Source organism: Brassica napus, unplaced genomic scaffold (genome assembly GCF_020379485.1).
Source record: "Brassica napus cultivar Da-Ae unplaced genomic scaffold, Da-Ae ScsIHWf_2397;HRSCAF=3098, whole genome shotgun sequence".
In the NCBI taxonomy this organism is placed as follows: domain Eukaryota; kingdom Viridiplantae; phylum Streptophyta; class Magnoliopsida; order Brassicales; family Brassicaceae; genus Brassica; species Brassica napus.
Genome location: NW_026015745.1, coordinates 237,003 through 259,411, shown reverse-complemented (window position 1 = coordinate 259,411; position 22,409 = coordinate 237,003). Strand labels below are relative to the sequence as shown.

Below are 22,409 nucleotides of genomic sequence, written 5' to 3'. Positions count from 1 at the left end.
ATAAAGTGATTCTTGTGACTTTTCCCCCATAAAACATGAGGAGTTCCGGCGATGATGATTCGAGCTCCAGTGATGATGATTCGAGTTCTGGCTATGACGACTCTAGCTCCAGCGAGTTCTGGTGGTGTTTTGATTTGGTTTTCTCTTTTTATTACACACAACTATGAATTGCTTTATTACAATATGATATACCTTGTTTAAATTGATTGGTTTTGTTTTTAGTACTGTAAAGTGGTGTTTTTCTTAAATTAAATTTGGTTACAATGGTGTTGTTTAGGAAAAAAGTTAGTTGCATATCACGTCACTTGTATAATTTGGCAAAGTGATTCACGAATTTTTTTGCAATCCAAAAAATTAAAAAGAGAGTTGGTTTGATGAAGACATATAACACGTAAGTCAAATCATTACAAAGACAATAATTCAATCAGATTCAAACTTAACAAAAGCTTATGATTATAACAAAAAAGAAGACTTTTAACTCAAAAACGCAAGCACAAACGGAGCTTTGTAGCATTGATTTTGATAAGGCTTTAGTGAAGCTTAATGATCTCTCTTCAGATCTATTACACAACTCTTCTATATGAACATTCATGAAAGAAACTGTAGCATGTGGTTTGATAAGGAGACGTCCCGCGGGATGGCCCGCGAAGACCTATATATTTTGCGGTACAGGCCGGCATTTTGAAGACCACAGTCCGCGCGGGACAAACCCGCTGTGATCCGCTCGACGACTAACCCGCCGCGGTACGGGACGGAACGGTATGGGTAAACCTGTTTGATATCTCTAATTCTGCATGATAACCATCAAAGAACCTCAATTAGTAGCCCATTAAAGAATTTAAGACAAGCCATTGCGCGTCTGATGTGGAATTGAACAACATATCCAAATAATAATAAATTTAATGCAGTGAAATTTTATTGAAATGTCAAAGTTGAAACTTTACAAACTTATGCTATGCAGTAATGATATATCATTCATTTAAACATAACGCTCTAAACTTTTCACCCTAGGTCATAAAAATCTCAAAGAGAATGAAGATGACTGTGGGCAAAGCTTCTCAAAACAACACACTTTATTTATAACCTTTAGGGTTTGCTCTCTGTTTTTATCTACAAAGATAGATGAAAATAGCTTCTAGTACTTCTAACTATGGAAGCGGCAACAGTAACACGGTCTAGTTGCCATATAATGGACATTCACCTGACCCTATTTGTTACGTGAGCCCCAAGACTCAACGAAACACACATTCAAGAAAACATAACGATCGTTTAGTACAAATGGGGAGAAACCAAACCTGGTGGTTCTTCATGGCGGCTATTGTGGTCGCAACATTGTTACCATCACCAACCAAGGCTGGTCGTCTAGAGCTAAAGAACGAAATCTCAGGGGTGTCTGGTGTCAGGAAATCGAGGCTGTCCGTGCGGTGCTGGTCGAACGAGAACGACCTCGGGTGGGACGTGATAAAGCCAATGAAGTCACGGGTGTGGAAGTTCACGACAATGAACATGTGGCCGTTCCAGAAAACTGAGTTCAGGTGCCAGTTTCGTAGCGGGTTTGGAACTACGAGCCAAGACGTTGTGACAGTGTTCTCTGTCCAGAGCGGGTTTCGGAGAGAGTGTGGAGATGGACGCGATGAGTGCATTTGGGTATCGAAGAGAGATGGGTTCTATCAAAGAAGGGTCGTAAGGGACGAGGGTAGCCGTAAGGAATTCGTAGATGTCCTCAAAAGCAAATGGGTTTGGAAATGGTGATAACTTCAATTTTTTATCAGTAACATTCATTATAGGGGTTAATCTACGTGATAACGTAGCCAAACCATGACTATTAACCACTACACTACATGTTAGATTGAGTCAATCAATATTTCTTATTCGTTTTCTTACACCTTTGTGTTAGACTCGGACGGTTAAGCGACAATTTCAATTGTTGTAGTACATTATACAAATCTATATATAAAACAAGGATTTATAATTTTATTTGAGCATAGGGTATATAATTTAAAACTTATAAAATGTCAGACCGGAATAACTAAAGGGTTACTGGTAAGTGAATTCTCATCAACTTTAAAATTTTTAAGAATCCATTGTTATTGGTTCTTGGATTTCAAAAATCTTAATAGAATTCATTGTTATTGGTTTAAGAATTTTCAAAATCTACAAATCTCTTGTTATTCAAAAAGTTTAGTTATTATTGATTCTCTAATTCTAACTAAATCTAATGTTATTGGGAGATGAATTATATTCATTTTTACTCATAAGACACAACTTTCAAAATATCATATGTATTTATGTGATTTTCAAAATTCTTGTGATAAAAAAACTAGAAAACAAAATAATTATTCTTACCAAATATATGTTGCCCCTTAAATCCAAATTATATGTTCAAAACTATAATTCATTACATTTTTATATATACTTTTACATTTTTGAATAATTATTTTTAAAAATATCATATATTGAAAATATTATAGTTTTACATTACATTTACAAATCTTAATAATTTTTAAATATTTTTTTTAAATAGTTTCAAAAAACATTTTCGAATTTCAAAAAAAAATTTGAAAAAATATAAAAATTATAAAAATGTTTGAATTTGAAAACATATAATTCGAAATTATATAAAAACAACTTTTTATTTTTTTATTACTTATACATCTATACAACAAGGGGTAAAATAATCTTTTACCTTTTTAATGAATTTTTTTTTGGTCATTTTTTTAATGCTCTTTTGTGACAAAATCTTTTAAAATGGATATTTAAGAAAATTGTTCAATTTTGTATGTATCGGTATTATTTTCTTTTTTAATTTGAAAGCAAAAAATAAATAATCATGCTATATGATTTAGAAAATAAATAGATTATATTTATTTTACAAAAGAAATTATAGAAAAGAGGTAATACAAATTCATGAAAATCTATATCAATGTAAAAAAGTTATGATCAAATTTCATAAGTCAATGTATATAAATTTTCACAATCCACTTAACTTTTTAAAATCTATTAACTCTCAAAATTCACAAAATCTATACAAATTCATCTCCTAATAATCCTCCCTAAATTTAAAATTAAAAGTAAAATATTAATTACTTATTATAATATATTTAGTTCATAAATAGTTATATTCATGCAAGAGCACGTAAAATTTACCTAAAGCAATATTAAATACAAGTTAATGTATATATGTGCTACGTAAATAATTTATTTCAAAAACTTGATGGCACGTAAACAGTAATGATGTTATCTATAGAAACTAAATATATGTAATATGGTATTTATAACAAAATGTATGTATTCTAACTTTATAGAGTAAAAAACTATGGAACAAACTATAGGTCAATCTTATCTATCAGCTGGAAGTCGGATCCGTATCCGTTCCACCCTTCCAAACATTTAAAACGATACAAAAAAGGCAAAAAAATGGGTTGGTTTTCGTTTTCTTTAGTCTTTCGGAGGCACCGGTCTCATGTGATAAAGCAGAAATAGACCGATCAAAACCAATAAGATATGATGTGATCTTGTGAGCGGTAAGGCTCGTGATAAGTGTGGCTTTGCACCAGTGTTAATCTAGATTCAACACTTGATAATATTTCGATATACGTTTCCAGTAACGAATCTTGACGTTGCGTGTCGTTCTAGTTTTGCGCAAATCTTACATGCTGCATTGCATCATTGCATGACTGTTGACGGATGAATTTGAAGATGTGTCAATTCGTGTTCCGGTTAAGGAACACAAATATATATATGTGCTATCTAACAAAAGAATAATATTTGCAATAGATAATGAAAGACTATAAAGTGGGAACATAACAATCATATCACAAATATTACAAAAATCGGTGAACACTGAGCTAAAGTAATTAAGTGAACCCACGGGACTCATGATCCCACCTGCACCTCCCCAAAATATCAAGATACTAAGACAAAAAAATAGTGGTGTCACTCTTCTTTTGGAAAGGCTATATAAACCCTAATGGGCACAAGGTTCCACACAACACAACACATACATCAACAGATTAAACATGAAGCTTCTTCATGGACTCGCTTTAGTTTTTCTATTAGCTGCTGCGAGTTGCAAAGCTGATGAAGAAATTACTTGCGAAGAGAACAACCCATTCACATGTAGTAACACTGATATTTTAAGCAGTAAGAACTTCGGAAAAGATTTCATCTTCGGTGTTGCATCTTCTGCTTACCAGGCATGTAGCAAATGTTGTCACACCATAATTTTGAAATAAAATTTAAAACACTAAAATGCAACTTTGCATGGTTGTTTCTATTCATTTCAGATTGAAGGAGGGAGAGGTCGTGGTGTTAACGTTTGGGATGGCTTCAGTCACCGATACCCAGGTATGTCATTTGCACAGCGACATCTATATTTATATGTGAGACGAATGTTGGTTACATATACTCATATAGTCATATTAATGTATTTGTAATTAATATCAGAGAAAGCTGGGTCAGACTTGAAGAATGGAGACACTACTTGTGAGTCATATACGAGATGGCAGGTTAATTTCTCAGTACATTGATACTCATGACTGAACTATATATGTATAAAACTACAGTGTGGATTGACATGAGATTAAAATTAATATGTAAAATGCAGAAAGATGTAGACGTGATGGGCGAACTCAATGCTACTGGCTACAGGTTCTCCTTTGCGTGGTCAAGAATCATTCCAAGTATGTGCATGTTATCGATTCGTTTGAATTTTAATGGGATCATTTATTTGAAAAAGTACTAATTAATGTACGACATATATATACATGAGCAGAAGGAAAGGTGAGTAGGGGAGTGAACCAAGGAGGTCTTGATTACTACCACAAACTCATAGATGCACTCCTCGAAAAGAATATAACGCCTTTCGTTACCCTCTTTCACTGGGACCTTCCTCAAACACTCCAAGATGAGTATGAAGGTTTCTTAGACCGCCAGATCATGTATGTTTATATTTGTGCCATGCTTCTTATATTATTAATAAAAGAAGAAAAAGATTTGGTTTAGTTACATGCATTAATGAAATGATTCTATATTAATATGCACAGACAAGATTTCAAAGACTACGCGGATCTATGTTTCAAAGAATTTGGTGGAAAGGTAAAGCACTGGATCACGATCAACCAGCTATACACAGTGCCTACAAGAGGCTATGCTATCGGAACAGATGCACCAGGTCGATGTTCTCCTATGGTTGATACCAAGCACAGGTGTTACGGTGGAAATTCTTCAACAGAACCCTACATCGTTGCACATAACCAGCTTCTTGCTCATGCCACGGTCGTCGATCTTTACAGGACCAAATACAAGGTGAGTTGTCTCAATATGTGTAAAGATGGTGTAATGTAATCTAAGATATCTGATTCTAACTTAGTCAAATATCACGTGACCAACAGTTCCAAAAAGGGAAGATTGGACCTGTAATGATTACAAGATGGTTTCTTCCATTTGATGAGTCTGATCCTGCCTCCATAGAAGCAGCTGAGAGGATGAACCAATTCTTCCATGGATGGTATATATATATATATTTATATTACCAAAAATGTATCAGTATAAATTGTATATATGTATAATGAAAAGATATACATGGATCAGGTACATGGAGCCGCTAACAAAGGGTAGATACCCAGACATCATGAGGCAGATTGTGGGTAGTAGGCTTCCCAACTTCACCGAGGAAGAAGCAGAACTCGTTGCTGGTTCATATGATTTTCTTGGTCTAAACTATTACGTCACCCAATACGCCCAGCCAAAACCTAACCCATATCCTTCAGAGACACACACTGCCATGATGGACGCTGGCGTAAAGCTCACATGTACTTTTCTATTACCACTTAGTTACAACCTTTTGATATATATAAATGTTTTATCTCCTTTTTGTGAGTGACCATCAGTTATTTCATTCTTGTGGTTACAGATGATAATTCACGTGGTGAATTTCTTGGTCCACTGGTATAATATGAATGATCCACCCCTATGATTTCTAATTCATTTTATTTTTTCAATTTTCAATATAAGCACCACTAATTAGGTTTTCTTGATTGATATGTATACGCTTAACTCCCGTTTCTCAGTTTGTTGAAGACAAAGTAAACGGCAACAGCTATTACTACCCAAAAGGCATTTATTACGTTATGGACTACTTCAAAACCAAATACGGCGACCCTTTAATCTATGTCACCGAAAATGGTGAGTTCTACATGCATATATTTTCATCTATAACATCTACTATAATTTGTGTATTTCGAAATAAATCCAAGAAACTGACTTTCAAATATTGTGTACTTTTTCATGTTATGTCGGTTTAATTAGGATTTAGTACCCCCAGTTCAGAAAACCGTGAGCAAGCTATTGCCGACTACAAGCGAATCGATTATCTATGCAGCCATCTATGTTTTCTCCGCAAGGTGATCAAGTGAGTGGATGCTACTATAAATGATTTTCTACAGATGTTACTTCTTTCTTGGTAACATTTATATATATGATTCTTCTTGTTTTCAGGGAGAAGGGTGTCAACGTGAGAGGATACTTTGCATGGGCTCTTGGAGATAATTATGAATTCTGTAAAGGTTTCACCGTCAGATTTGGACTCAGTTACGTTAATTGGGAAGATCTTGACGATAGAAACCTCAAAGAATCTGGCAAATGGTACCAGAGATTCATCAACGGGACCGTCAAGAACGCTGTGAAACAAGATTTCCTCCGCTCAAGCCTCTCTTCCCAGAGTCAGAAGAAGAGGTTCGCTGATGCATGAAACACTTTTCCCCCCGGTCAAGATCATCTCCATGTCTCTCACTCTTTCTAGTTGCTCCAAAGATAAGGAGCTTCTTCTACCTACAATAATGTACTAAATAAATATTCTCAATAAAAAGATGATCAGTTACTAATGAATAAAAAAATTGTCTACAACAACATTTTGTCAAGATGATCGAGAGAGAGAGTGAAATAACACAATTTAAACCAAAAACGTCACTTAGACACACATAGAAAATAAATAAATAATTACCCCAAACCGCAAACTAGTTTTGTGTAATAAATATATAAACATCAAACCGATCAGCTTAAATTAACTTAATAAGTTCAACTTTATATACTAGAATAGATTTTCAACATAATAAACAATGACCAAACCTTATACAAACTCAAATCTAGCTACACCAAAGTTCTATCATCCTCAACTGAAACTTAATAGTATTTTACATATGATTTTCCTATCATTCAAATGATTTTATTTTATTTTGGTTCTTATATAATCAAGAAAACCAAAAGAAGGTAAACCTCAGTACTTTATGTTTTATGAATGCTTCCCCATTCTCATATTAAGATCTCGACGACTGAAACCTCAAAGAATCTGGCAAATGGTACCAGAGATTCATTAACGGGACTGTCAAGAATTCTGCGAAACAAGATTTCCTCCGCTCAAGCCTCTCTTCCCAGAGTCAGAAGAAGAGGCTCGCTGATGCATGAAACACTTTCCACCATCAAGATCATCTCTATATCTCTCACTCTTCCTACTTACCCCATAGATAAGGAGGTTCTTCTATCTACAATGTACTAAATAAACAATCTCAATAAAAAGATGATCAGTTATTAAATGAATAAAAATATTATTTGTCTACAGCTACATTATGACAAGTGAAGATGACGAGGAAAGAGGGAAAATAACAAAATTTAAAACATAAAACACTCAGAAATCTCAAACTAGTCTAGTGTTAAAAAATATTAACGGACGGATTAGCCTAAATTCACTAATTAGTTTAATAAGTGCAACTTATATAATAAAAGGTATCTTCAACATAATAAATAACAACCAAACCTAATACAAACTCAAAGTTTCTAAACCAAAGTTCTATAATCCTCAACTAAAACTTTATGAGATCTTACATATGATCTTTTATCATTCATATAATTTTATTTGATTTTGTTACTTTTTTTTTTGAACAAACTACCTTTCATCCAATAAAATCAAAATACACTCCATCGTGAGTAGCGAAGGAATTTTGTTACTTATATAATTAATAAACCCAGAAGAAGCTAAACCCCAATCCTTTGTTTTTATTTCTTTGTATTTCAACATTGGAGAACAGAGCTCCCATCACAACAGAATGCACGCATGAAGCCGCCATCCGTCCCAACATATTCTGCTCTTGAATGATGGAAAAATAATATCAAGAATTGAAGTATCAGAAGTTTCTGAAAGAACATGTCATTTCCGGTTTCCTATATTCTTTAAGACTTTTTGCGGATTTTCCAAACCAAAATTAAAGACGTGGTTAGCCATTTCTGGTTTCTTATAAAGATTCGATTTATCTTGTACTCCTTCCGTTTTTTAATATAAGTCGTTTTTGAATTGTCCACATAGATTAAAAAATCATTAATTTTTTATATTTTCTAAACAAAAACATCATTAATTATTTACATAACCACAAATCAACCAATAAAAAAATAGAAGGTATATTATCACTGGTCATATAACATTAAGTGTTAATAAATTTTACATAGAAAACCGAAAACGTCATTTAATTTGGAACATAAATTTTTTCTCTAAAACGACTTTTAAAAAAAAATAGAGGGAGGATTACACAAGCTATAATAATTTAGTGAGTCTCAAATTTATAATTTTGGTTTAAATAATATAATAAGTTTTTTTTCTTTAATTCAGAAAATAAGCATGTTTAGTAGTATTATTAGAATTGTATGAATTTTCCTTTGGATATATCTCTGTAATTTTAGTCCTACTATCTACGCAGCATTAGCTGGCAACATTTTCTTCTAAATTTGCATTGAAGTTTACTGTTTTTTATTGGTTGGTTTAATTGCTTCAACTTGGGAAACATATCTTGAGTTATACAAATAATATCTAAAATTACATGATTATTATCTGCCTCATCCAATGATTTCCCGACAACTGTTAATGAGTATATATATTCTTTGTGTAACTATTATAATTATATTTACTGCAATTTAGCATTAATGATCCAAAAGAAAGTGATAAGATCTGCATACGTAATACCAGCCTCATTACACTATATAAACAAGAGCATTATCAAGTGCCAACATATCTCTATCATTCACCAACACAAAATAATGCCAAAGGGAAGGATAAAAATAGAGCCCATGACTAATAGCGCTGCAATGAACCAAACTTTCAGGAAGAGGAAGAAAGGTTTACTCAAAAAAGCCAACGAGCTGTCGACTCTCTACGGTGTCAAAGTTTGTGCGGTTATCAACAGCTGCGACAGTACGGAGCCGCCGGAGTTTTGGCCGTCAAAGGAAGGCGCTGAAGCAGTGCACTCAGCGTTTATGGGTGTTCTGCCGGAGGAACGGTGCAAGAGGATGTACGACCAGGAGAGGCATCTGGAGGAGAGGATCCAGAAAGGACAAGATAGGGTGATGAGGCTACACACAGAGAATAGGGAGATTGAGCTTACAGAGGTTATGTTCGATCTTCTCAAGGGGAAGACGCTGATGCCGGATCAGTATGGTGATCCAAGTTTTATGAGAGACCTGAATCTTTTCATTGGTGATTATGTCAAAAATATCAGTCACAGGATTGAGTTCCTCGAGGCGAATGGTGAGCCAGTTCCTCCTAATGTCGCTGCTACAGATGCATCTGGTCCTGTTGTTGGTGATGCGAACCCTTTTGTTGTCGAAACTGAGGGTTTGGTAAGTAACCCTACTGAAGCTTATGATCATATGCGTCAATATGATGGTATGGATATGAGTGTGAATGAGCAGGCTCTTGGAGGTTTTAATGATCATGTTCATCATCAAGAACCATTTCAATATCAAACTCCTACTAACTTTTATGATCAGACTCAGCCTATGTTTTATGGTTCGAGTCAGGGTATGGATATGAATCATCAAGAACCGTTTCAATACCAAGGTCCTGCTAACTTTGATGACCAGACTCAGCCTATGTTCTATGGTTCGAGCCAGGATAAGTACACAGGTTTGAATCATGATCAGGGACAGAGTTCGAATCAGTATCCAAATTCAAACCAATCGTTCATGAGTCTTTTGATGGGACAACCTCAGCAGATGAGTGATGTTGAAGAGCCTGCAAGAGTTGCTTCCATGGGTGACAACAATAATGGCTATCACCAACTACTAGTCACCAGTCAGATGCCTTCCACCACCACCACCACCACCACCACCACCGCCGCCGCCACCGATCTTTCTGGTCATAGAATCAACAATGGTTGGCCAACGAGGTTTGGTTTGGACTGAAGTTTTTGCGTTTGCATTTCTGAATTTTTATATTGTAATGATTAAAGGTTTTCGCCTTTAAATCAGTTATGCTATTATTATTATCAGGCAATATTGTATTTGTACCATATTGTCCTTGAATATTTTATCGTTTTGAATAAAAATTTTTGTTTTTTATATCAAATCATAAAGAGTATTTTTTCCTTAAGGCCATAGAGGAAGAATGCAACGAGCATTTCGCAAAAAAATATTATCAGACAAACCAGTAATCAAGAAATGTGGCCATAAACCATAAATATAGAGTTAGGTGACATGTAATTGCATGTCGATGTAGAATGCTTATTTAAGATACACCATTATCTTCCCAAAGCCACATGTCATGCAATAAATAATCACTCAGATTATCAAGATAACTGATGATATCCATTGAAAAAAAAATCTCCAATAATTATTTAATGTTTTTCTCGCTAAGCAGAAGCAGATATATATTACAGAAAAATATACAAGTCTTCAATAATTTGTTAATTTTCTCTCACTAAGAAAAAAAAGATGCATGCTCATATCAATTGAAAAAAAGTCTTCAGTGATTCCTTAGTATTTCTCTCACTGAGCAGAAAGATATTCACATTACAAGACAACTCATGAACAACCATGTCTTCACTGTTCCTAACCAAAGCCTTATCAAGGATAGAATCGATAGAAACATTTTTATGAATCGTGGGACTAGGTGAAAAGTGGTCGTATCATTGAGTTGGTGGGGAGGGTCTGTGAATCTGTGGGTCAAAACACTATTGAAATGGTCTGTATAGCATTTATACAAATTTTGAAAAGCTTCTCTAACGTAATAGACCATTTTAAACTCACCATACGCACTACAAGTAATAAAACCTATCATTTCTATTGCAATAAGTAGTTCTCAAGATAATGATACAATGAAATATAAATATAGTTTGAGAGATCAAATTCTAATGCATCTAGGATAGGTAATCAAAGCAAAGGTCTTAGAAAGCCCCCCCACCCAAAGAAATTAAAAAGACTTTCAAAGACTAAGAATGTTTAATCATCACCTAAAGAACTGTTGAAGCCTTTAGCTAGAACATGATTTCAGAAAACCAATGATTGTTTGCAGATTCTGCGGTAGTTTTTAGTTTTTGTTTTAAAAAAAACCACTTTTTAGCCAATCAAATTTTTGGAGAAATGGATTCCCTATAATTTAGGGAAACTGGTTTTTGAAACAAATTGTTATTTTCTTAAGAAAAGCTAAAACCACCTTTTCCAAGTTTCTACAACAAACATCACGTTAGATTTTCATCTTTTAACTTTTTTATAAAATAATTTCATTTTCTTAATCAGCATTTAAAAAAATGAAATTTATATACAAGAACAAAGTTCTCGTACATGTAACTAAAAGAAGTTCAAAAAATATTTGTTTCATAAAAAAAAATGGAAACTACTATAAGCAAATAATTTTTAGTAAACATAATATTTTTAACATATATAATAAAAAATAATTTATATTCAGAAAAATATTTTAAATTTGTCATGAAAACTAAATTAATTATTTAAGTTTACTTTATGTAAAATTTGCATGTTTTGTTAATAATCTATTAGTATTATTTTGTTTAAAGATGTGATATATTCTCTTAGTAATTGTATGTTTCGTAAGGGAAAATATTTTAGTTATAAGTTAAAAAATTTAAAAATAATAGAAAACAAAAATAAATCAGTAATCAAATTTTAGGAAAACAAAAACTCTAAAGAAAAAAATAAAATTCAGAAGCTACTTTTTGTTTTAATTAAATTTTGATTTTTGTTATTATTTTTTATTTCAACTTCAAAAAAGTAATAAATAAAATATATTAAAATTAAAACTGAAAATCATCATCCAAACTAATGTGAAAACTAAAACAACAGTAAAATCAAAATTAAAATAAAATATTTTCTTAAATTAAAAAATAATCAAAAACTAAAATCTGCCATTCGTGTTTCTTCAAAAAACCAAAATCCAAAAACTAAAAAAATCAAAATCCAAAAAACTAAGAACCAAAAGCCAAAAACCAAAAACTAAAATCTAAAATCTAAAAACCATCCAGGATTTTGAAACTTAGGTGATGATTGTTTCAGTAGTTTTTAGTTTTAGTTTTTGGTTTTTAGATTTTAGTTTTTGGTTTTTAGATTTTGGTTTTTGGTTTTCAGCTTTTGGTTTTTAGTTTTTGGTTTTTAGATTTTGATTTTGGTTCTTGGTTTTGCAGTATTTTTTTTATTTTCAAAAATTAGTTAATAGATTACTTTAAAATAATACAACAAAATAGCCATAAGTATTTAGATTTTACAATTAAAACTTATCAAAATATTGTGATTATTATTTTAAAATAAAATACAATAAGATATTTTAATTATTATATTTTTATGAAAATATATTATATATTATATAAAATATAAATCATAAAATATATATAAATTACACAAAATTAAAAAAATTAAATTTTGAAACTACTTAGAAAATTTTCTTATATAAAATATTTTAATTTTAAAAACTTGAATAAATAGTTTCTCTTATATAAATATTATAAATTATACAAAAATAAATTTTCTTATATAAATTATTTATATTTTCTTAAAGTTGAATGGCAATTTTTATATTTCAGGATTATACAATATATTGTATTAATAAAACATATTATGTTTTTATAATATTTGTTATTTTTAATGTGACTAATAATTATTAAAATAATTCAATTGTTTGTTTATAGAAACTAATAGCTAAGTTTTAAAATTAAATAATATTATTTATAAAATATATAAATTGATTTACAGATATGAAACACAAATTAAAATATTTCACATTATTGTTTAAATAATATCTAATATATAAAATATTTTATGATAATTTTATTTTTATGAAAATATTATTTATTAATTAAAATATAGTAGTTTCTACAAAATAAAATCAAAATTCGTTTTTCTTCATAAAAGCTCCCAAAAGTTGGTTTTTGGTTTTTCTTCATAAATTGGTTAAACTTTTCAAAAACTAGTTTCCCTAAATTTTAGGGAATCTATGTATTGAAAATCTTGATTGGCAACTCAAATAGTTTTTACAAAAACAAAATCAAAAACCAAAATTTTGATTGGATGAAAAATGGTTTCCACAAAATGGTTTCTTGCGGGTATCTGCAGCAAGATCATCACACATTAGAGTAAATCAGCCGGATAGGAACCAAAGCTTATCCAGAAGGCGACTTCGAAAGGAATCAAGGCAAAGCAGGTTTGACTAAGTCCTGGTCCGGATAACATAAGGTGAGGTCTACTCCAGACGCGGAACAACTCCAAAAGTAACGTGACGGTTCCCTCAAAACCCTATCAGATGAAAAGAAACCAACAGTTAAAGCGTGGAGTGACGGTGGCAGAAGCAAGCCAGAGGTTTATGGCACTCAACTTTGGTTCCTTAACACAAGCCGACCACTCAAACAAATTCGGCTTCAAAGCAAGGAAAAGGCAGGGCGCAGCATCATTCGACCTCTTTTGGACCGTTGAAGAACAAGAGAGCCGAAAGCTCTGAAATCAGATGACTAGAAGAGCAGCCATGCTTTGGTGTTGAGAGAATCATACCGAGGAGAAGACCCGAACGAGAGCCTCAAATCATCTTTTCTCCATAGATCCGCGAATCTTGAAGGAGAAATCTAGGAGAGCAACCGACTGAGGGGATATCTGGAGACAGTTTTTTTTCTAACAAGCGAGAAACAAATAACACTGTGGTAAAAAAGTTTTTTACAGTGTTTGTCTATTTGGATTATACCTAGAAGGCTGCTCACGTTTTAAATATGACGACTGTTTCTTATGCTTTACATACAAAATTTTAAATTTTAATATAATTGAGGGTGCACATGCCCCTACACCCTATAACCTGCCTTCGCCACTGTCCGTAACTCGTAGCTTAATGTAGGGGAAAACGGCCTATTCATGCCCGAACTAGGGGTTGCTGAGAGAATACATACCTCAACTTTTACTGCAAGTCGAAACATACCTACACTAATCAAAAATTTAAAATTCATGCCTGAACTATGAGTTGATAAAAAAATACATACCCCAACTCTTATTGCATGCCAAAACATACCTTAACTAATCAAAAATTTGAAATTTATGCCTAGTCTTTAGAAGTCAACGCTAATTTCAATCTATACTATTATTTTGAAATAATTTTATAGCAACGGAGCTCTCACGTTAAAAAACAGAGTGGCTAAAGTTTATGTTATCCTTAATGAATTTTTATATATATTCTATTATATAATAATAAAAAAATTATATTAAAAATCTTATATATTTTTAAAAAATTATGATGATTCTTATATATTGTGTTGTTATCTTAAAATAATAGTTTACTATTGTAAAAGTAAAAAAAATTAAGAGACATGATTTTTGCAATATTATATTTTCTTAAAAATATATGATAATTCTTATATATTGTGTTGTTATCTTGAAATAATATTTTACTATTTTGAAAGTTAAAATTTAAGATAAAAATAATATCTAAGTAAATATTAATGGAGCAATATATTTGTATAAGGATATTTTCTAAGAAGTGATTTTAAGATATATTTGTATATATAAGAATTATCTTTTTTTTAAATATAATATTGTAAAAAAATAACTTCTTTTAATTTTTTTACTTTTATAATAGTAAAATATTATTTTAAGATAACAACATAATATATAAGAATCATCATAATTATTTTTAAAAAATATATAAGATTTTTAAAATAAAATTCATTTTATTTAAAAATTCATTAAGGGTAACATAGAATTTAGCCAATCTAATTTTTAACGTGAGAGCTCTGTTGCGAAAAATTACTTCGCAAATAAAATTCATTTTATTATATAATAGAATATATATAAAAATTTATTAGGGGTAACATAGATTTTAGCTACTCTAATTTTTAACGGGAGAGCTCCGTTGCGAAAATTTACTTCGCAAATAATAGTATATATTGAAATTGGCGTTGACTTCTAAAGACTAGGCATAAATTTCAAATTTTTGATTAGTTAAGGTATGTTTTGGCATGCAATAAGAGTTGGGGTATGTATTTTTTTAATATAATTGAGGGTGCACATGCCCCTACACCCTATAACCTGCCTTCGCCACTGTCCGTAACTCGTAGCTTAATGTAGTGCATTTTTTTTTTGCTTAAATGTAGTGCAGTTTTTTACATGGCAGTTTGCAGAAAGAGCGTGTAACCTAAGAAAAATCCAGTGTAAACTCGTAACGTAAATGTTATTTAAATCTAGTAGTTCTAAAAAAATGTTATTTAAACTGAAACTATTATAGAAGGCAGGCCTAAAGCACATAAATTTAATTAAATGTTTTATTCTTGAAATAATATGAACAGTTTATTTTACTTCATGGTTGAAGTCATCTTCATGGTTGAAGTCATAGCTAGTACTGTTTCAGGTATTTCAATAGAAGAATCTTTTGTCAAAAAGAATATCCAATTTTGAAAAACATAAAAAAATAAGTATAGAGCTAAACTATTGAATAAACTTGTAGGTTAACACAAGGTTCTTGCATTGCAACCCTTCCAATCATCTATAAACGATACAGAAAAAAAGCAAAAAATGTTCTTTCGGAGACTCCGGTCTCATGTGTTAAAGGCATACATAGAGAGGTCAAAAGAATCAAAACCAATAAGATATGTTGTGATTGTTTTTTTCTTTTCCTTTTTTGATATATTGTGATAGCGGTGAAGCTCGTGAAAGGGTGGCCTTGAATCAGTGTTACTCTAGATTAATTCAACACTTGATAATGTTACGATAAAAATCTTCAATAACTTTATGGCGTTATGACGAAGCTTTGAACATTATTTACTACAACCAATCTTGATATATAATTCTTGTCGTTCAAGTTTCGCGCAAACCTTCGATATACACATGCTGCATTGCACCACTGTCGATCGACGGATCAATTTGAAGATGTGACACAATTCGTGTTCCAAGTAGTACGTGTTCAGGTAAAGGAACACAAATATGTGCTATGTAAATAAAAAAATTACATAAAATATGTGCTATGTAACTAAAAGAATTATCTGCAATAGATAATGGAAGACTAAAAAGTGGAAACAAACAAGAAATATAAGCAAAATCGGTGAGCACTGAGCTAAAGTAAGTGAATCCACGGGATTCATCTCATCTAAACCTCTCCCAAAATATCAAGATACTAAGACGAAAAATACATACGACACTCTTCTTTTGGAAGGGCTATATAAACCCTAGATGGGCACAAGGTTCCACACAACACAACACAAACATCAACATATTAACCATGAAGCTTCTTCATGGACTCGCTTTAGTTTTTCTATTAGCTGCTGCGAGTTGCAAAGCTGATGAAGAAATTACTTGCGAAGAGAACAATCCATTCACATGTAGTAACACTGATATTTTAAGCAGTAAAAACTTCGGAAAAGACTTCATCTTCGGTGTTGCATCTTCTGCTTACCAGGCATGTAACAAATGTTTTTGACGTATAAATAAATACAATTCAAAAATACTAAAATGCAACTTCGCATGGTTGTTTCTTTTCATTTCAGATCGAAGGAGGAAGAGGTCGTGGTGTTAACATTTGGGATGGCTTCAGTCACCGATATCCAGGTACGTCACAGTGTATATATACACATGAGATGAACGTCGGTTTATATGTACATGTATTAATGTATTTGTAACTACTATCAGAGAAATCAGGGTCAGATTTGAAGAATGGAGACACTACTTGTGAGTCATACACGAGATGGCAGGTTAATACAATGATACTCATATATACGACTGAACTATATATGTATAAAAACGGGTGAACGATCTATTTCCCCACGAGAACTATCGTATAGCATCAGATCCCCACCAAACTATGACCTCGTGCTAAAACTCCATGAATTTAAAGTTGTAAACTTATTTCTCTCCAAATTATAAGTTGTAAATTGATTTCTCCCCAAACTGATATTTCAAAACGTAATTGTCCATAGACCATGGTTTTAATCGGTTAACCGACCAATTAAACCAATACAAATCTCAAACTAATTTTTTATTAAAAAAAAAGCGATTCACAAAAAAAAAAGTGATTCCCAGAATTTTTTATTAGACAAACAAATTTTTTTGGCAATTTTAATTCAATTTTTTAATGAATCAGTTTTTTTTAAAAAAGGTTTTAATTAGTTTAAAATTGGTAGGTTAATAGTAAACCGATTAAAACCATGGTCTATGGACAATTAAGTTTTGAACTATAGATTTGGGGAGAAATCAATTTACAACTTATAATTTGGAGAGAAATAAGTTGACAACTTTAAATTCATGGAGTTTTAACACGAGGTCATAGTTTGATGGAGATCTGATGCTATACGATAGTTCTCGTGGGGAAATAGATCGTTCACCCTATAAAAACTATAAAACTATACGTGTGGATTGACATGTGATTAAAATATGTAAACTGCAGAAAGATGTAGACGTGATGGGCGAACTCAATGCTACTGGCTACAGGTTCTCCTTTGCGTGGTCAAGAATCATTCCAAGTATGTACATGTTATCGATTCGTTTGTATTTTAATTGGGATCATTTAGTTGAAAAAGTACTAATTAATGTACGACATATATATACATGAGCAGAAGGAAAGGTGAGTAGGGGAGTGAACCAAGGAGGTCTTGATTACTACCACAAACTCATAGATGCACTACTCGAAAAGAATATAACGCCTTTCGTTACCCTCTTTCACTGGGACCTTCCTCAAACACTCCAAGATGAGTATGAAGGTTTCTTAGACCGCCAGATCATGTATGTTTATATTTGTGCCATGCTTCTTATATTATTAATAAAAGAAGAAAAAGACTTGGTTTTAGTTACATGCATTACTGAAATGATTCTATATTAATATGCACAGACAAGATTTCAAAGACTACGCGGATCTATGTTTCAAAGAATTTGGTGGAAAGGTAAAGCACTGGATCACGATCAACCAGCTATACACAGTCCCTACTAGAGGCTATGCAGTTGGAACAGATGCACCCGGTCGATGTTCTCCTATGGTTGATACCAAGCACAGGTGTTACGGTGGAAATTCTTCAACAGAACCCTACATCGTTGCACATAACCAGCTTCTTGCTCATGCCACGGTCGTCGATCTTTACAGGACCAAATACAAGGTGAGTTGTCTCAATACGTGATAAAGATGGTGTAGTGTAATCTAAGATATCTGATTCTAACTTAGTCATATATCACGTAACCAACAGTTCCAAAAAGGGAAGATTGGACCTGTAATGATTACAAGATGGTTTCTTCCATTTGATGAGTCTGATCCTGCCTCCATAGAAGCAGCTGAGAGGATGAACCAATTCTTCCATGGATGGTATATATATATATATATATTACAGAACAATGTAACAGTATATAGTGTATGTATGTATAATTAAAAGATATACATGGATCAGGTACATGGAGCCGCTAACAAAGGGTAGATACCCAGACATCATGAGGCAGATTGTGGGTAGTAGGCTTCCCAACTTTACCGAGGAAGAAGCCGCACTCGTTGCCGGTTCATATGATTTTCTTGGTCTCAACTATTACGTCACTCAGTACGCCCAGCCAAAACCTAACCCATATCCTTCAGAGACACACACTGCCATGATGGACGCTGGCGTAAAGCTCACATGTACTAGTCTATTACCACTAATTAGATACAGCCTTTCTATACATATAAATATTCTTTTATCTCCTTTTTGTTGCAACATACTTTATGAGTGACCATCTGTTATTTCATCCTTGTGTTTACAGATGATAACTCACGTGGTGAATTTCTTGGTCCACTGGTATATATCAATGATCCACCCCCTAAGATTTGTTTTTCTTTCATTTTTTCAGTTTTCAGTATAACAACCCTAATTATGTTTTTTAATTGATGTGTATATTTATTTACTTCCATTTTCACAGTTCGTTGAAGACAAGGTAAACGGCAACAGCTATTACTACCCAAAAGGCATTTACTACGTAATGGACTACTTCAAAACCAAATACGGAGACCCTTTAATCTATGTCACCGAGAACGGTGAGTTTTACGAACTCTTTTTATTTATACCACATAATAATTATTGTATTTTGATATTAGTCGAAGAAACTGACTTTATTGTGGAATATTTCTAATGTGGCGGTTTATTTAGGATTTAGTACCCCCAGTGAAGAAAACCGTGAGCAGGCTATTGCCGATTACAAGCGAATTGATTATCTCTGCAGTCATTTATGTTTTCTCCGCAAGGTCATCAAGTGAGTGGATACTACTATAAATGATTTTCTTCATATGTTATTTCTTCTTCTTTTTTGCTAACATTTATATATGATTGTTCTTGTTTTCAGGGAGAAGGGTGTCAACGTGAGAGGATACTTCGCATGGGCTCTTGGAGACAATTATGAATTCTGTAAAGGCTTTACCGTCAGATTTGGACTCAGTTACGTTAATTGGGAAGATCTTGACGATAGAAACCTCAAAGAATCTGGCAAATGGTACCAGAGATTCATCAACGGGACCGTCAAGAACGCTGTGAAACAAGATTTCCTCCGCTCAAGCCTCTCTTCCCAGAGTCAGAAGAAGAGGTTCGCTGATGCATGAAACACTTTTCCCCCCGGTCAAGATCATCTCCATGTCTCTCACTCTTTCTAGTTGCTCCAAAGATAAGGAGCTTCTTCTACCTATAATAATGTACTAAATAAATATTCTCAATAAAAAGATGATCAGTTACTAATGAATAAAAAATTTGTCTACAACTACATTTTGTCAAGATGATCGAGAGAGAGAGAGTGAAATAACACAATTTAAACCAAAACACATCACTCAGACACACAGAGAAAATAAATAAATAATTACTCCAAACCGCAAACTAGTTTTGTGTAATAAATATATAAACATCAAACCGATCAGCTTAAATTCACTAATCTACTAATCTATATATAATAGCAAACCTGTTTTTTTACCTGATGATGTCATCAACTTTTTATAGGAAAAAAAAGTTAACATCCAACGGTGAAGTTTGTTTCTAACTTCTAATCTAACGGCTATGATTTTATTTAGGATCCTGAGTATGATGTCATAGTTTCACTTGAACAACAAACATGTTTATTCAATGAAAAGTTGTATTTTTTCAGATTTTTTAACCATCAAACCCGTACTTGAACTCTTTCATAGTAGAAACCTGTGATAAAACCGTTCACTTAAGCAAAAAACATGTTCATTCAGTGAAAAGTTGTATCTTTTCAGAGATTTTACCATTTAACGACCCTTTGATTGAACCTTTTCATAAAATAGAGTAAGTTGTATGTATTTGATAATAGAAAGTTGTAAAAACCACCAAAGCTTACAACTGTTACCTACAATTCTTTTCGCACATGATGTTGCAGAGGGAAATCCCTTCCAGAGTTTATGACAAATTGTAGAAATTATCTTTACTTTTGTATATCTTTTCACACTTAGTGTTTCAGTGGAACCGTCATCAACTTCGTTTAAGAATTGCAACTTTTCAAAAATTATATATTGAAGAGAGACTGTATCGGTTTTCAGATATGTTTCACGTTTTCTTAACTTCTCCCTTCTGCTTTTAACCTCCCACCATTTCCTCGACATCGAAATCTGTAGTTTGTTTTTTCTGTTGCAGATCATTGTTCCTTTCGCCCTTTCTTCTTTTCTTATAATTTCAAACCTGATGGTGTTGCTCTTTCTCTTCAATTCACTAATTATCAAATTTAATGTCTCCTAGGAGTTTCTGCAATTATAGTAAGTACAATTTTTGGCTTAGATTTCTTCTCCTAACACTTTTTTTTTGCAAAAAAAAAAAAAAAAAGTGTTAGGAGAAGACATTTCTCCTAACACTTCCCATCATTATTTGATTACTCTCTGTTAGACTCACGATTCAGTTCATCTCAGAGAGGTACGACACTGAATAGAAGTAATGATATTTTGTATTTAACAAATTTCCAAACATAGAGATGCATTGTTTCAAATGCAGTGAATAGATTGTAGAAGTATGCAGAGAAGAAGCCGATTAACTGGTTCAAATTAATTATTCACTCTTTGATTTAACTTATCGTCTTTTATTTCATACATGTTCTTAATTTATGTTGAAAATTTTATTTGTTTGGTTATACTTTAGTGTTGATGTTGTTTTCATCGTGTATGTTTGTGTCCGTTTCATTATGAATTTTGAAACACTTCTTTTGGTTTTACAAACGGTTTGGGAGGAGAAAATTTTCGTGGACTGGAGTGGGGAAGGCAAACCATGGGCTAGACTCAACACTAGTCGGCCTTGTCAGTTAGACGCGCTTTGGTCTCCGTACAATCTTCTTCAAACGCTGTTTGCTTTGGATTCTGACCGGTTTGGTTGCGGCAAATTAAACGCTTTGCCTCTTCAAAAAAAAGTAAGGAAGAAATTGATTTTCAAAACATTTTCTTTTGGCTATTACTTTGTAGATACATGATAAGCAAATTTAAAAAAAATTCAACGGCAAGTAGTATTATGTTATAAAGAAAAAGTACGGAAGGCTGGAGTTACGTTTTTCCATCGTTATTTTAATCAGTCGACTGAATAATTAGATGGGAATGACTGGATGATTTGAGTGTTTATTAGAGCATCTCCAAAAAGGAACTCTATTTTGAAGTTTCCAAAACTTTATATTTGAAGTTTCAATGTGTTCTTTTCCAAAAATAAAACTTCAAACCTAACTTCAAAATTATTTATATTTTACACTATGATCCTTATGTTTGTCATAGTTGATGTAAATTCATAAAACTTCTATAAATAATTAATACATATATATAAATATTACAGAAATATTAATTAAAAAAAAATCTTACACTAAAATATAAAATTATAAATAAAAGTACATAATTAAATATTAAACTGCAAGCAAATATTACATTATTGCATAAAATTATTTCCATAATGCTCCCATATATGATCAACTATTTCGAAGTAAGAAATGATTCTCTTTATTTTTTATTTGTAGATTACGAGCCAAAAATTGTTGAAACCGGATATCCTCATAATATGTCTGCTGATAGTTTGATATCATCAAACGAAAAAAATCCTTGATCTTTTAAACGAAAGTACAACAAGCAGGGAAAAAGGTCATGAGATGATTGAATTACGACTGCAAAATGAAGCAAAAAAGTTAGCTTTTAAAGAAAT

General features: G+C 32.3%; 4 protein-coding genes across 4 annotated transcripts; all 4 read left to right on the top strand.

The window, feature by feature from the left end:
- Nucleotides 1-1,135: 1,135 nt before the first annotated feature.
- On the top strand, nt 1,136-1,814 carry LOC125600817 (S-protein homolog 13-like). The gene has a single exon (XM_048773410.1). The coding sequence runs from the start codon at nt 1,279-1,281 to the stop codon at nt 1,750-1,752; it is 474 nt and encodes a 157-aa protein (XP_048629367.1). The 5' UTR covers nt 1,136-1,278; the 3' UTR covers nt 1,753-1,814.
- Nucleotides 1,815-4,012: 2,198 nt separating this feature from the next.
- LOC106382674 (myrosinase) lies at nt 4,013-6,888 on the top strand. Its single transcript, NM_001315867.1, has 12 exons — nt 4,013-4,196; nt 4,287-4,347; nt 4,447-4,508; nt 4,607-4,682; nt 4,775-4,940; nt 5,046-5,307; nt 5,394-5,509; nt 5,593-5,813; nt 5,915-5,949; nt 6,072-6,186; nt 6,310-6,412; nt 6,499-6,888. Exons 1-12 carry the CDS (start codon nt 4,020-4,022, stop codon nt 6,749-6,751), a joined length of 1,647 nt encoding a protein of 548 aa, NP_001302796.1. The 5' UTR covers nt 4,013-4,019; the 3' UTR covers nt 6,752-6,888.
- A 1,291-nt stretch (nt 6,889-8,179) lies between these two features.
- On the top strand, nt 8,180-12,041 carry LOC125600814 (MADS-box transcription factor PHERES 1-like). Its single transcript, XM_048773407.1, has one exon. The coding sequence runs from the start codon at nt 8,971-8,973 to the stop codon at nt 10,225-10,227; it is 1,257 nt and encodes a 418-aa protein (XP_048629364.1). The 5' UTR covers nt 8,180-8,970; the 3' UTR covers nt 10,228-12,041.
- A 4,478-nt stretch (nt 12,042-16,519) lies between these two features.
- Nucleotides 16,520-19,840, top strand: LOC106382659 (myrosinase-like). The gene is given in 12 exon segments (NM_001315839.1): nt 16,520-16,696; nt 16,785-16,845; nt 16,927-16,988; nt 17,681-17,756; nt 17,850-18,015; nt 18,122-18,383; nt 18,471-18,586; nt 18,669-18,889; nt 19,012-19,046; nt 19,168-19,282; nt 19,395-19,497; nt 19,588-19,840. Coding segments are annotated over 12 exon segments (1,647 nt in total).
- The last annotated feature ends 2,569 nt before the right edge of the window (nt 19,841-22,409 follow it).

Coding starts and splice junctions, on each gene's coding strand:
- LOC125600817 (XM_048773410.1), top strand. CDS start 1,279: ATGGGGAGAAACCAAACCTGGTGGTTCTTCATGGCGGCTATTGTGGTC.
- LOC106382674 (NM_001315867.1), top strand. CDS start 4,020: ATGAAGCTTCTTCATGGACTCGCTTTAGTTTTTCTATTAGCTGCTGCG. Junction 4,941..5,045: donor TTCTTAGACCGCCAGATCAT/GTATGTTTATAT, acceptor TAATATGCACAG/ACAAGATTTCAAAGACTACG. Junction 5,950..6,071: donor GTGAATTTCTTGGTCCACTG/GTATAATATGAA, acceptor CCCGTTTCTCAG/TTTGTTGAAGACAAAGTAAA.
- LOC125600814 (XM_048773407.1), top strand. CDS start 8,971: ATGATCCAAAAGAAAGTGATAAGATCTGCATACGTAATACCAGCCTCA.